The sequence below is a fragment of the Chironomus tepperi genome, unplaced genomic scaffold (assembly GCF_022539635.2).
Source record: "Chironomus tepperi strain 1889 unplaced genomic scaffold, CSIRO-AGI_Ctep_v1 contig_34, whole genome shotgun sequence".
Lineage (NCBI taxonomy): Eukaryota > Metazoa > Arthropoda > Insecta > Diptera > Chironomidae > Chironomus > Chironomus tepperi.
In genome coordinates this window covers 1294003-1308558 of record NW_027226156.1, presented here as the reverse complement: position 1 = coordinate 1308558, position 14556 = coordinate 1294003, and the positions used below count along the sequence as shown (strand labels likewise).

Here is a 14556-nt window from a genome sequence, read left to right as displayed (position 1 = left end):
ATGCAAATTTATTCATTTTAATCAATTTAAGGCAGAATTTTTAATGTTTGAGGAAATTGAAGGAATTTGAATAAATATTGTAAAGATACAAACGTGAGAATTTGTAATGCGATCGTATCGGGTGATTAGTGCTAGGCGGAAGAGATAGTGCATTCATCTTAGATTGATTGGCAGATTGGAGCGATAAATGTGATGTTTGGGGTTTGATTCTGATTTGATTGAGGATGTAACTTGACTCGATCCGAGTAGATCTAACTCAGCTCGACCCGAGTAGATCTAACTCAGCTTGACCCGAGAGGATCTAACTCAGCTCGATCCGAGAGGATATAACACAGCTCGACCCAAGAGGATCTTACTCAGCTCGACCCGAGAGGATCAATCTTGAGTAAGGAAAGGTTTAGTGGTTAAATTGGTTGGATTAGTCGATTAATGACCAATTATAGCACTGAATCAATTCTTCCACAATCCACACCAATTTCTTCCCACAGCCATGCATTATTAACTCCATGACCAGCCAAAAAATTCATCAAAAATACCTGCTGTACATTTCTACACAATCCAAATAAAATGTTTGACCCAAATTTATCCATTAACACAATACATTGTAAGCACTGCCGCATCACATTCTTTTCTCTTGTTTCATTCATCAAAAAAACTTTAATTTCTCACTTACCTGGCTGTGTAGCTTCTCTGGGGCTATTTTACTCGCAAAAGCTTTAATGACTTTGTAGTTGTGTCGAAAATTGAGAGACATTGGAGTCTATGACTGTATGTGTGTCGAATATGTGCAACCTGTGAGATTAATTTCTCTACATTTGTGTCTGTGCAACGTGGTTTTTGTGGCTGTCTCTCAGTTTTTGGTGAAGAAAAATAGTCCGCTGTTTATTTAGTAAAGCTGAGAAAGCAGCACATGCCATTGACTGTTCTTATCGGTTCTGTTTACATTTTTGGTTGTTGTTTGAGTCGCGCGTTTTGAAGTTGCGGATGCGGATGTGGATGGGAGGGGTTTTTGAGTTTTGATGGAGTTACGGTTGGGGTTGGGGAGTAATTTGGGGATTTAGATGCAGTTTTGGAGGATTTTTAACAGAATTCTTGAAGTTTTTTTCAATTTTTGTCGAAATTTCTTAAAATTTTCGTCAGTTCCATTCAAAATTCTTGCAAATTTCGTCATTTTCATCCAAAAAATCTCAAAAAATTACCCAAAAAACCACAAAAATCCAGCAATTCATCCACGAATCTCCACGCGTGCCGACTTTTCTTCTCACTCAATTTTCCATCCCATTCTCAATATAATTTTACTCTCAAAATCAGCAACTGAGTAGCAATCTTACATCCCATAACAATCTCAGTATCGTTTGAAATTATCCAGTGCAAAAACGCGATTCCGCGGAGCTAAAAAAAATTATATTTTTTCTTCTTTGTTGTAATTTTGCTTATTAAACAGTTGAAAAAAAATGTAGGAAAAAAATAATTGAAATTAAAGAATATAAAACAGAACAGAAAAGTAAAGTTTTTGAGAATTTAAGTGAATTTATGGAGCTGGTTGCGTCATTTTTGTGAGGTGAAACCTTCTTTTTGGAAGTTGTGATTCAGTTTTGGATTTAAAAAATTAAAAAAATTATTTCGAAGTAAAAAATTGTTATTTTAAAGGGAAAAAAATTAAAAAATTGTTCAATTATTAAAAACTTCAAATTTTGGATTTTAAAAATTTAAAATTTTGAAAATTTTAAAAATTCAAAACATTTATTTTGGATTTTTCAAATATTTAAAAGTTTGAATTTAGAATTTTTGAAAAATTTCAAATTTCAAAAATTTTAAACTTTAAAAATTTCGAAATTTTTTCTAAATTTGAAAAAAATAAAATTTTAAAAAATTAAATATGCTAAAAAGTTGAAAAATAGTAAACCTAAGATTCTGTTTAAAAAGCAATAAATTGATGTTAAAAAAAGTTTCTGGTGAAAATATTTCTTTTTTTGCAATTTAAGTGAAAATAAATTTGTCAGTATTTTTTCAAATAAATTCAAAAAAATTCTACGAATTGAGTGAAATCGTTCAAATATTGTAAAAATAAAGTAAAAAATTCAAAAAAATAAAAATTACAAAATTGTGTAAAAATTTCAAAACTTAAAAATTTAAAAATCCATTGAAAAAAATTGCAAATTAAATTCATTAATAAAATCTCAAAAGAAGTGAATATAAACAAGTCAAAATATCAAACTAAATATTCAATAAATCTCTAAAAACTAAACAGTTTAAATTCAAATTCCTGACTTAATAAATTTCCTATCATAAGTCACTTCATCGCACTTTTTAACATTAATTAAAAAAAAAACCACAGTAATTAATTCACTTTAAAACGATTTTTATTGAGCAATTAAAAGAGTCAGTTTAATTTTACTGTAACAAATCATTAAGATCAATCAGTAATTAAGATCAATGAAAAGTACAAGTGTGATGAAAGATTTGATGCAGATTTTTTTCACTTTTTTTATGCATTTTGTTGTATTTTGACTTGTTTATATTCACTTCTTTTGAGATTTTATTAATGAATTTAATTTGCAATTTAAGTGTCTGGGTCAGATCTTTGGTATATCCGTGTAAATTTACTAGTAGATGTGCAGAACCTATGTGTTGAATTGTAAACTAGTTTTTAAACGGATACCGTGTTCCAAGCTTACCACCAAGGTGCACCGGTCACAATAAAGGTTGCTAACCACTGGTACAGATCAACTACTCCAAAATGATCTTGTTTCTGGCTCAATCTGTTGTTAAATGCCAATCTAAAGTTCAATATTGTCTGATAATTTGGAAAATTCCAAAAATTTATCTAGAGCATTCTAGAGCCTTGAATCCAATAATTTGTCAATCTTAGCTTTCCTAACATTTGATCAATGTCATTTTCAACCTAAAATTCTCAATAAATTCCATCTCATATCAACTCATCCATTAATTAATATCCACAGTCACAAAAACAAGAACTGACGAATCAGAAAATGACAAAAAGAGAAACAATTAACACATGAGGCATTTCTCATCAATTAACGAAACTGATTGTGCCAATTAATTCAACAACTTGCTATGAAACTTGTTTAAGTTTATTCGATGAAAATTGAATCTTTTTTGTACTTTTTTTATGTCGTGGTTAAATGGTGGATGTGGGTGAATTTTAATGATGGTTGAGAAGGAGTTGGTCAGGTTCTTTGAGGTAGTTCTAAGGTTTATGCAATGACCAGACATTTTGGTATACAATGTGACCTTAAGTCAGCTTGAATCTGGATTTTAATGCTGGAATTGCCGACAAATTCTTGCCTAATCTGTCCCAAAAATCCACAATCAAACTCAACTTCATCATTAATCAATCAAAAAGCCATCCACACGTGCCACACGACCACACATCATGCTCATAAAACCAACTCATTTACCTCAAATATAATAACAATTTTTCAATTAACCTGAAAGTATTCATGACTTGCAGATTGGCATTTTTGCGAACATAAATTGATTATCTTGTCTGTGCTCATAAATCAAACAATCGCATTTACATATGTCCAATAGTGAAGTCTGAATTTGGGCTTGAAATTAGAGCAACTGATTCGCAGAAATGTGGGGCAAATTGAAGCGTTTTTGGGACACATTATGTCAATTTAAGGGTCTTGATCACTTTTGATGACTTTTCGGTTAATTTTTGATGACTTCCAAATCAGTTCTGCATCCATGGCCGGGACAATTTGCGGCTGAGCAACCAATCAACAATTCATCAATTTCGACTTAGAAATGACAAAAAATCAGACTTCAAGCCGACTTAGCTTTACTCTCGGACTATATTTCATTAAATCTAGCTTCAGACCCAAACTCAAGCTAGCCTGAACCTAGATTTTAGCCCATATACACCCCATATTCATCCCAACTAACTTTCATGCCCATAAAAACAATCAAAGATAAATGAAAAGAGTCCAAAAATAATTGAATGTAAAGCAATAAAAACAGGCAACCTTCCACTAATTGATGCCTTTGTGCTCGCGCTCACTGATTTAATTTTGAGGTCGATTTTATTTAAACAACTTTTTTTTTGTTGTATGATCGTAAATTGTTAACGATCTGTTTGTTGTATCATATTAATTATTTTTTATATGCTATGATATATATTGAACTGTAATAAGTAATACAAAGAATTTGAGCTTGTGTGTTTGATTTTTGGTGCCGGTATGAGAGTCTCTTGGGAAGAAGGTGTCTTTAGAGATAAAATTGCATTTGGTATTGTTGATTTGGTGACAAAAGCTGATGATAGAGACCTAAAAGGGACAAATGAGGTGGTGGATGTGGAGCTAGGTAGACTTTTGGCCATAAAGAGACTCCCCAAGGCATGGACACTTCATCCGCTGCCATCCGGCCCATAAAATGTTTCATCCGGATGAAACGTGTGTCAATCCGGTATTACTAGCTACAATGTACTAGCTGGAGCCATGACTACTTCATTACAATGTGGTAAAAATGTCTAAAAATTCATCAAATCCTACTGAATCTAGAAATATGACAATTTGCTATAAAAACGATCAATATCGAGAATATAAAAATGAACTTTTTTATTATTATTTATTCTACATTGAAAATGATATTAAAAAAATTGAATAAATATGAAATTTGAATTTTTATTTCATCTTCAATGATGCTATGCAATTTAGTTGTTAAATTGATGATTATTTGTGTCCCTGTAGTGTATTTGCATTGACATTTTGAGGGATTTGTGACTCACCTGAGCAGGGATTAATGCTTCACTTAGAATTGATACTTGAAATTTGAGGTGGTTGAAGGGAATTGAGTCGATATTCGAGCCTTGAATAACGGGGGGAATTTACTGAGAATTGTTATCGTTAGTTGAGATTTTAAGAGTTAGTTGCTGACTTTCTGGGGGTGCTGTCGGTTGGCACAATTGTTTGTTATCGTTGAATTTTTGAATTTTTGAATTTTTGAAAATTTTTGAATTTTTGAATTTTTGAATTTTTTTTTTGAATTTTTGAATTTTTGAATTTTTGAATTTTTGAATTTTTGAATTTTTGAATTTTTGAATTTTTGAATTTTTGAATTTTTGAATTTTTGAATTTTTGAATTTTTGAATTTTTGAATTTTTGAATTTTTGAATTTTTGAATTTTTGAATTTTTGAATTTTTGAATTTTTGAATTTTTGAATTTTTGAATTTTTGAATTTTTGAATTTTTGAATTTTTGAATTTTTGAATTTTTGAATTTTTGAATTTTTGAATTTTTGAATTTTTGAATTGAAAATTCAATTTTTCCTAACAAAAAACCTAAAAAAACTTCAACCAAAAAAATTCTCATTTTCACACATAAACATTTATTGAACAATATTTAAAAAGCCATAACACAAATTGTTTATAATTAGCACCCAAAAAAATGCCAAACACTCGATATTTTCTCAAACAAATTTTAATTTCCTTTAAGCATAAAAAAAACTTTTTTAAAAAAAAAATTATTTATTTTTTTCCAGACATCCATAAATCAATCAATAACTTCAACAAGCCAAAATAATATAAAAAAAAAATCGAAATTGTGATGTGAATTAAATTATTTTGTGTGTAATGTGTTTATAATCATTAAAAAAATTTAGTTTAAAAAAAGGAAATTATTGAAAAATAAAAAAAAAAATTTTATGAGTAAAATCAAAGTGAAGAAAAAAAAAGGAATTAAAAATTGAGCAGTAAAAAATGGGTGATAATTTAATTGGAATTACAAGCTTTCTGCATGTCGGTGATATTGTGTCGCTGTTTGCTGAAGGAAGTGTTTCTGGATTTCTGTCGACTTTGGGGTGAGTTTTTTAGAAATCGTCAAAAAATTGAAATCTTAAAAAATTAAATTTTAAAATTTAAAAGATTTAAAAATTTCAAAATTTAAAATATTACAATTTAAAAAATTTAAAAAAATTAAAATTTAAAAAATTTAAAAAAATTGAACTTTAAAATTTGAAAAAAAAAAAAAAATTTAAAATTTAAAAAAATTAAATTAAATTTCAAATTTTAAAAATTTAAAATTTCAAAATTTTAAAAAAATTTTTTTAAAAATTTAAAAAAAAAACTAAATTTTCAAAATTTCCAATTTCAATTTCTAAAATTCAATTTCAATTTCCCGGCATATTTTCTCTCAAACAATAATTATTTCACACATGCTAACCGTTCAAACATAACTCAGACAACTTTATTACGCAAATAGAAATAACAAAAAAAAAGAAGTGAAAAAAAAAAATTCTGAAACAACAAAAAAAAAGCATCTTTCTGTATCAGTGTAGTCATGTATCAAACTTATATAATAATATTATTAACAATTCTCAATTTTCATCTCGATTTGTAGACTCGAAAGTCAAGGTCAGATTATGAAAATAATTAAACATTTATTTCGTAGATTTAAAACAGCTGGTGTGAATATTTGCTTTGTAAATTGAATTTTCATAGAGTTTTATTGCGTTATGAATATTTGAGGCTATAAATTATGGACCATTTGCTATTTCTTGCCTATTTTTGGGTTACTATGTGCTGACAAATTGGGAAAATATTCTGTAAATTGACTTCTAATGAAAATGTTCTGTAAATTGACTTTTTAATGTTTCTGTCTTTAAAGGCGGTTCAGTATACCCCAAAATTAGCTCAGTTTACCCCAAGGCGGTTCAGTCTACCCCAAAATTAGCTCAGTTTACCCCAAGGCGGTTCAGTCTACCTCAAAATTAGTTGAATTTACCCCAAGGTGGTTCAGTCTACCCCAAGGCGTTTTAATCTACCCCAAGGCGGTTCAATCTACCATAAAACTAGTTGATTTTACCCAAAGCGGTGCAATCTGTCTCAAAAAACAGTATTCACACCATGGATGCTCATTCTACCCCGAGGTGGTTTAGTCCTCTGGTTCTATTCTCCAAAATTCAAAACTCAAAGCAAGTATGCTTCCCCCAAAATTCTGAACCCAATTTCCCTTCTGAAAATAAGCAAAAAAATTGCTTAAAAAAATTTCCCAAAAAAAAAAAAAAATAATTTTCATCGCCAAATCTCTCACAAACCAAACAAAAGTTAAAAGCAATTCCAACAAGTTTTTAAATAAATAAAGAAATTGTGAAACTTCACATCCCACAATAAAGTCAAAATACACACAAAAACGCCGGCTAGTGAAAAGCATTAAACAGCAAAATTATTTTTCATTATTGTGGCTTCTTATTTGATGAAAAGTGCTGGCATTTGAGTATGAAGCAGAGTTGGACAACCTTTGTGTCACGGTACACTTGTATTATGAGTCGCATGCAACGTGTGGTTTTGGTAGAGACTACCAACAAGGTGTGCCGAAGTGCAAAAAAGGTTGTCCACCACTGCCCTCAAATCCACCAAAAATCAATCATTTCTCATCAATTTCCATCCCATTTCAGTCTCGTCGATGACAGAACAGTCGTTTGCCCCGAGGCGGGTGACCTCAATACACCACCCAAGAAGTTTCGTGACTGCCTCCTCAAGATATGTCCCATGAATCGATATTCAGCCCAAAAGCAGTTCTGGAAGACAGCCAAGCAGTCAACACAAGCAACAACTGATGCGTCACTTCTGAAACGACTTCATCATGCGGCCGAGATTGAAAAAAAGCAAAATGAGTCAGAAAATAAGAAATTATTAGGATCGACTGTTCAATATGGTTCGGTCATTCAACTATTGCATTTAAAATCAAATAAATTTTTGACGGTCAACAAGCGACTTCCGTCATTGCTCGAAAAAAATGCTATGAGAGTTTATCTTGATGCGAATGGTAATGAAGGCTCATGGTTTTATATCATGCCATTTTATAAGCTTAGATCGACGGGTGATAATGTTGTGGTTGGTGATAAAGTTATTTTGAAGCCGGTAAATGCTAATCAGCAGAATTTACATGTGGCTAGCAATTATGAATTGCCTGATAATCCTGGATGTAAGGAGGTTAATGTGCTGAATTCGAGTACTAGCTGGAAGGTAAGGACAAACTGAACAAATGAATTTTTTGCTCTGTTGCCAAATTTTCCATGAATTTTGAGCTATGTTGCCAAATTTTTCATGAATTTTGAGCTCTGTTGCCAAATTTTCCATGAATTTTGAGCTCTGTTGCCAAACCTTCTCTGAATTTTGAGCTCTGTTGCCAAATTTTCCATAAATTTTGAGCTCTGTTGCCAAATTTTCCATGAAGTTTTAGCTCTGTTGCCAAACTTACCATGAAAATTGAGCTCTGTTGCCAAACTTTCCATGAATTTCGGGCTCTTTTGCCAAATTTTCCATGAAATTTGAGCTCTGTTGCCAAACTTTCCCTGAAATATAAGCTCTGTTGCCAAATTTTCCATGAATTTTAAGCTATGTTGCCAAATCTTCACCCGACTTTCATCCCCAGATCACCCTATTCATGGAACATCGCGAAAACCTAGACGACATCCTCAAAGGCGGTGACGTTGTTCGACTGTTTCATGCTGAACAAGAGAAATTCTTGACAATGGATGAATATAAGAAGCAACAGCATGTATTTTTACGTACAACAGGTCGAACATCTGCAACAGCTGCTACAAGCTCAAAGGCTCTGTGGGAGATTGAGGTTGTTCAGCATGTAAGTCAATTAAATTGAATTTAGTGAGCCATTGAGTGCTTATGATGTGCTTTTTTTTGTATTTTTAGGATCCATGCCGAGGTAATTGACATGAATTAGTGTGCATCGGAACTTAAGTGATCATTTGATGCTGATTTTAAGGCAATAAATATTAATGGATGTCTTAATTACTTTACAGGTTCTGCTGGTCACTGGGATTCCTTATATAGATTCAAGCATTTAGCAACGGGTTGCTACTTAGCAGCCGAATTGGATGGTGATCCAGGATATCATGATTCTTATAGGTAAGTCGATACCTAACCTCAAAAATCTCAATCCTAACCTCAAAAATTGTTTCCAATTTTAGACTCGTCTCCGTTCCATACTCAACCGACATTGCCTCCGTCTTTGAACTCGATCCAACGACAATGACTCGTTCCGATTCTCTTGTGCCACAAAGCAGTTACGTTCGAATGCGTCACTTAACCACAAATACATGGGTTCATGCCACAAGTGTTCCAATTGATGCCGACGAAGACAAGCCAGTCATGAGTAAAGTTGGCTGTAGTACAATAAAAGAAGACAAAGAAGCATTTGCTGTTATTCCTGTAAGTCCAGTGGAAGTGAGAGATTTAGATTTTGCAAATGATGCCTGTAAGGTGCTGATTATGATGTCACAAAAGTTCTCGCAAGGAACAATCAGTCATAATGAGAGGAAGTCATTGATATCATTGCTACAGGACATTGTCTATTTTATTGGTGATATGGAAAATGAGCAGAACAAGAATGAAGCTTTAGACTTGACAATATTGAATCCAAATCGTGATCGACAGAAGCTGCTAAGAGAGCAGTACATCCTTAAGCAGCTATTTAACATCCTTCAAGGTCCATTTAAGCCATTCAATGATCAACCAGCTTTTTTGTCCATCGATGAACTCGGCGACCCCAAAAATGCTCCATTTAAGTACATCTTCCGACTTTGTTATCGAATATTGAGGCTTAGTCAGCAGGATTATCGAAAAAATCAGGAATATATAGCCAAACATTTCGGATTGATGCAGAAACAGATTGGATATGACATTCTGGCTGAGGACACAATTACAGCACTTTTACACAACAATCGTAAGCTACTCGAGAAGCACATCACACCAGCTGAAATTGAGACATTTGTTGGACTTGTAAGACGTAACATGATCAGCTGGGAAAGTCGATTTTTAGACTATTTGAGTGATTTGTGTGTTAGTAATAAGAAAGCCATTGCAGTTACTCAAGAATTAATCTGTAAATCTGTATTGAGTGCTAAGAATGCTGACATCCTGATTGAGACTAATGTGATGTCATCGGATGAATATTGGGCGGCTGTTAAGGATGAATATGATGAAGATTTTGATGATGAACGGAAGAAAAATGAGGTTGTGCTGTCGTGGAGTAATGGGAAGGTAAGATGCACATTAAATAGTTGAAATTGGTTAAATGACTCATTATTGAAACAATGGACCCCCCAATTTTTAGTCAAGACTTTCATTTTTAAAGCAATGGACCCCCAATTTTTGTCACAATTCTCAATTTTTAAGCAAAAGACCCCCAAAATTTGATAATTTTAAGTCAAAGATCGCATTTTTGAAACAGTAGACCCCCAAAAATTCACCACATTTTCTTACTTTTCATCCCCAGAAACTCAAATCCCTCTCGGAAATCGGACGCGGTGCCAAACTCAACATCACAATAGACGTTGCACTTCTCGACTATTATCGTCACCAGCTCAATCTCTTCTCCAACATGTGCCTAAATCGTCAATATCTTGCATTAAACAATTTATCACCGCATCTAGACATCGACCTAATTCTCCGCTGTATGTCCGACGATTCAGTTCCATACGAACTTCGTGCATCATTTTGTCGATTAATGCAGAACCTTCATGTCGATCGTGATCCACAAGAGCCAGTTACACCGGTGAAATATGCACGATTGTGGAGCGAAATTCCAGGAATGATGTCTATTTATGATTATGACTTTAAAAAGGGACCGGATAGTAAACAGGAACAAGTTCGGGCGAGATTCAACACTACAATTGCATTTGTTGAGAATTATTTGTGTAATGTTGTTAATAAGATGTGGCTGTTTAGTGATCAGGTGAGTTGATTAGATAATATGGGACTGATGTCAGTAGCTTGTGTGTTGAGGCACACTGGTGTGTGTTAAGTTTTGAAAATTCATCAATTTTATTTTAAAGTTTGATACTAAAGTTAAGAAGTGTTAGTTTCTCGAGTATAGTGCGCGTGTTATCTGAAAATAATTCAAAATAGATCAATTTCATACAATAAGCTTGATGCTAATGACAACTATAGTACGCGCATTATCTGAAAATAACTCTCAAAAAAGAGTAATTTTTGTAAATTTTCTCATTTTTCTCTCAATTCCCTTTGTTATTATGACGAAATCACATGGGAATTCCAGAGATTCTCAAACATTATTCGCTAAAGAATTTCACTATTTTGAGTGTGTACAGCAGTTGATATTGTTGACAAAACTTGAAAAGTTTCGAATTTCTCGACCATCCAAAATGGTCAATATTTATTGTTTTTTGACATTATGTGATACAATTTGATATTTTTGGAAGTTCTATTAAGGTGATTATTTGCAAATAGTCATTAGTCATTAGCTTAGTGTGACTAGTCATCAACAAAGTATGACTAATATAATGAATATTCGAGTGTTTGTAATCAATGTAATGCATTTATGAAATCAGCAACAGACCCACCCTCCTTATACTTTCTCTTCTATCCTACCCCCTTCCCCACCTGCTCATTGACTTTGAGATGTTGTCAAATCTTAAAAATTCAACCATTTATCCTCTCATAAGAGATAAAATACATACTATATGTGGACAGTTTGCAAGCTTGATCAGGTAGACAAGATTGCTCTCATTTGAAATTCTATGGTGAAATTCGTGCCTGCATCAATCCATAAACTTATTAAATAATACAAATTTTCCATGAAATTTAATTAAATTTGCCAACAAACACGTCACTTGACACCCGAAAAGACTCATCTTATCAATTATTTTTTTCTCATGAAATTCACAATAATTCCTGTTTATTTCTCTCATCATCTCCCGTTCCGCTCACTTATGACTCAATTCCAAACAACAAATAATATTTTTTTCTCAGTCGCGTGCGAGACACCGTCGAGTGTAAATTGAATGATTTTCATAAAGACTGCAATTAAAGCTTGTTATTGTGTCGGTTTTGTAATTCAATTATTTGTGATTAAATATTCAATTCTAAATTAAGTGTGAAGCTTACTGGATATAAAGCAATACGTAAAATTAAGAGCTTTAGTGGAAAAATACAGGAGATTAAGCTGTGATATCACGTGGATAATTGTATGGACTGTAATTGCAGCTTGTGAAGAGGCAGGAAGAAACGCTTATTAGTTGACTCGACGGAAGCTGAAAGCTTGATTTGAAGCTACAGATTAGGAATAATATTAGCAAAATTTGAGTGATTCATAGCTTAAGGAATTCAAAAATGAGGTGACTAAACTTACAATTATTTCTGATTTTTGAGTGATTTTCTGGTGAATTTAGTAAGGCAATTGAACCTAATAACTCTAATATGAAGGCACCTGAACCTTAGAACTCTAGTGTCAAGTCACCTGAACCTCAAAATCATCTCCAAATCTCCACTAATTTCTAAACTCAAACTTATTTACACAGACTGCTCGAGACAATATTCACCATAGCATTTCTATGTGCACATGCGACTAACATCAAGGCCATCGTGATCGAATGCAATTTTACTACATTCCCTGTTGATGATTCAATTCATCTTACTGTCGATAAATCTTCAAATGTTTATGGATGTGTTGTTGTTGGATTTTCAGATTTGAGTAACTCAAATGTTTCTGCTGTTGGAAGTCATGAGAATTTGAAAGGAAATGATGACGTATTTGGGATTTTTGTAAGAGATAAGAACGTTGGCGAATGGCTGAATAATGTTGGTGAATATTTTGTGAATGTTAAGGAGATTCTGATCAAAGACTGTTCGATAAGTGGAATCAAGTTTGATGGATTCGGGAAATTAGAGAAGCTAGTGATTAATGGAAGTGATTTAGAGGAAATTGAAGAGAATTTGTTCAAAAATAATCCAAATTTGATGGATATTTCGATAATAAGGAACGATAAATTGTCAAAAATTGATGGAAGTGCCTTTGAAGAACTGAAATACCTGAGGAATCTCAACTTGAATGACAATTTGTGCACAAAAGGGTTAAGTTGCAATCAAGCTGATGTTGATGGAGTGTTGGATCAGATTATAACCAAATGTGGATCAGAGCAGTCATCAACAGTAAGCTCACAGTCTAATAGCTTTAACTCTAGCTTACAGCAACTGATAGATGCTGATAAACATGATAATATTGACCATTTAGACACAAATGACTCAGATTCTACCTCTACTCATGTCCATCATGCTCTTAAGCATTTAGAAGCTCAAAATGTACCACAAACTAGTCAACCAGATCCAATTGCCAGTAAAATCTCACAAATTTCAACTCAAATATCCCAAAATGATCTAATAATCTCAACGACACTTGCAGTTCCCAAAGTTCTGTCCACTATCCAACAGACATCCCCATCAAACTCACCTGTAGACAATCGATCATCACCCCAAACTCCATCATCCAACTCACAAACATATCAACAAAGTGACTCATCAGTTCCTCAAATTACAGTTCCCAATAACTCAATATTGACCTCAATTACTCAAATATCTTCATATGATGACTCAAAAACCCCAAAAATTAGTAACTCAATACCTTCAAATGTGGCAAAATCAACAGACCAATCGATTGACAGTGAGTCTACTGGAATTGGAAAGGCAATCGCCATTTGCGTCATGTTTGGACTTGTGGCGATTCTAATGTGTGCTGCAATTTTTGTGAAACGAAAGCAGACGAGGAGCTTTGATCGGGTTTTGCTGTTTGATGAGACAGATGTGTGATATGGATGAGTCATGCATTGTGCTGGAAATTACAGGAATTATCAGTCTCGGTTGAAGTATGGATCTCAAAAATTAAGTTGGGTTTTGGGTCTTGGCCCCTAATCATCAAGCTATCAACTCTGAATACGCAACTGTGCGTGACCCACCAAAGTGAACTGTAAATGTATTAAGTTCTAAGTCTAAAAGCTGTTATCAATAAAATTATCAATGTATTATGTTATTTTTGTGTATTTACTGACTTTATAAGACAATTTTGGTCATTTAACAACACATTAATCAGGATTCGTGCCCCAATGACCCCCCTGGTTACGCTTCTAGCTTTAACTATCCTTAAGTTCCTCAAACCAACCCAAACTCTAAAATCTCCTCTCTTTCCCCTCCAGGAACAAAACAAACTCACCTATGAGGTCGTCAAACTTGCACGCGATCTCATCTATTTCGGCTTCTACAGCTTCAGTGACTTACTGCGACTCACTCGAACCCTCCTCTCAATCCTCGACTGCGTATCTGAAGGTGACATTGTCATTGATGTCCAAAATGTTGACATTGACTCAGAAGGTGGTGTTTTGAGGAGCATTGGTGATATGGGTGCTGTCATGACTCAGTTGACACTCGGAAGTCCGCTGTCTAATCGAGCAATTCCAACAATTCAACGAAGTAAATCAGTTAGTCAATTGATGAAGGAATATCCACTTGTGATGGATACAAAACTTAAGATTATTGAAATTTTACAATTTATTCTTGATGTAAGGCTTGACTATCGAATTAGTTGCTTGTTGAGCATCTTTAAGAGGGAATTTGATGAGTCAGAGTCAATAAGTACGGAGACGGTCGCAATGAGGCAGAAAAATATTGATTTGGAATCGATTGGATCGCAGGCTGAGGGTATATTTGACTATAAGAAGGTAGGTATTGAGTTTGGGGATGATATCCGGGTTGCATATGTGCTGTGGATTAATTTACTT

General features: G+C 33.3%; 2 protein-coding genes across 3 annotated transcripts in view; both read left to right on the top strand.

Moving 5' to 3' along the window:
* The window catches only part of Itpr (Inositol 1,4,5,-trisphosphate receptor), a 34234-nt gene that overhangs the window by 12448 nt on the left and 7230 nt on the right, over positions 1–14556 (top strand). The window contains exons 1-9 of one of the 2 annotated variants that reach the window (XM_070649800.1): positions 1420–1561; positions 5506–5823; positions 7420–7990; positions 8400–8609; positions 8678–8690; positions 8788–8893; positions 8956–10027; positions 10263–10721; positions 13975–14496. In XM_070649800.1, coding sequence (XP_070505901.1) covers positions 5723–5823; positions 7420–7990; positions 8400–8609; positions 8678–8690; positions 8788–8893; positions 8956–10027; positions 10263–10721; positions 13975–14496 — 3054 coding nt within the window. In that variant the 5' untranslated portion in view covers positions 1420–1561; positions 5506–5722. Of the gene's footprint in view, positions 1–1419; positions 1562–5505; positions 5824–7419; positions 7991–8399; positions 8610–8677; positions 8691–8787; positions 8894–8955; positions 10028–10262; positions 10722–13974; positions 14497–14556 lie in introns of those variants that run through there. The other variant, XM_070649791.1, reaches the window with a different exon arrangement.
* LOC139097855 (P-granule-associated novel protein 1-like) lies at positions 11769–13963 on the top strand. The gene is made up of 2 exons (XM_070649811.1): positions 11769–12123; positions 12307–13963. The coding sequence occupies exons 1-2, from the start codon at positions 12119–12121 to the stop codon at positions 13589–13591; spliced, it is 1290 nt and encodes a 429-aa protein (XP_070505912.1). The 5' UTR covers positions 11769–12118; the 3' UTR covers positions 13592–13963.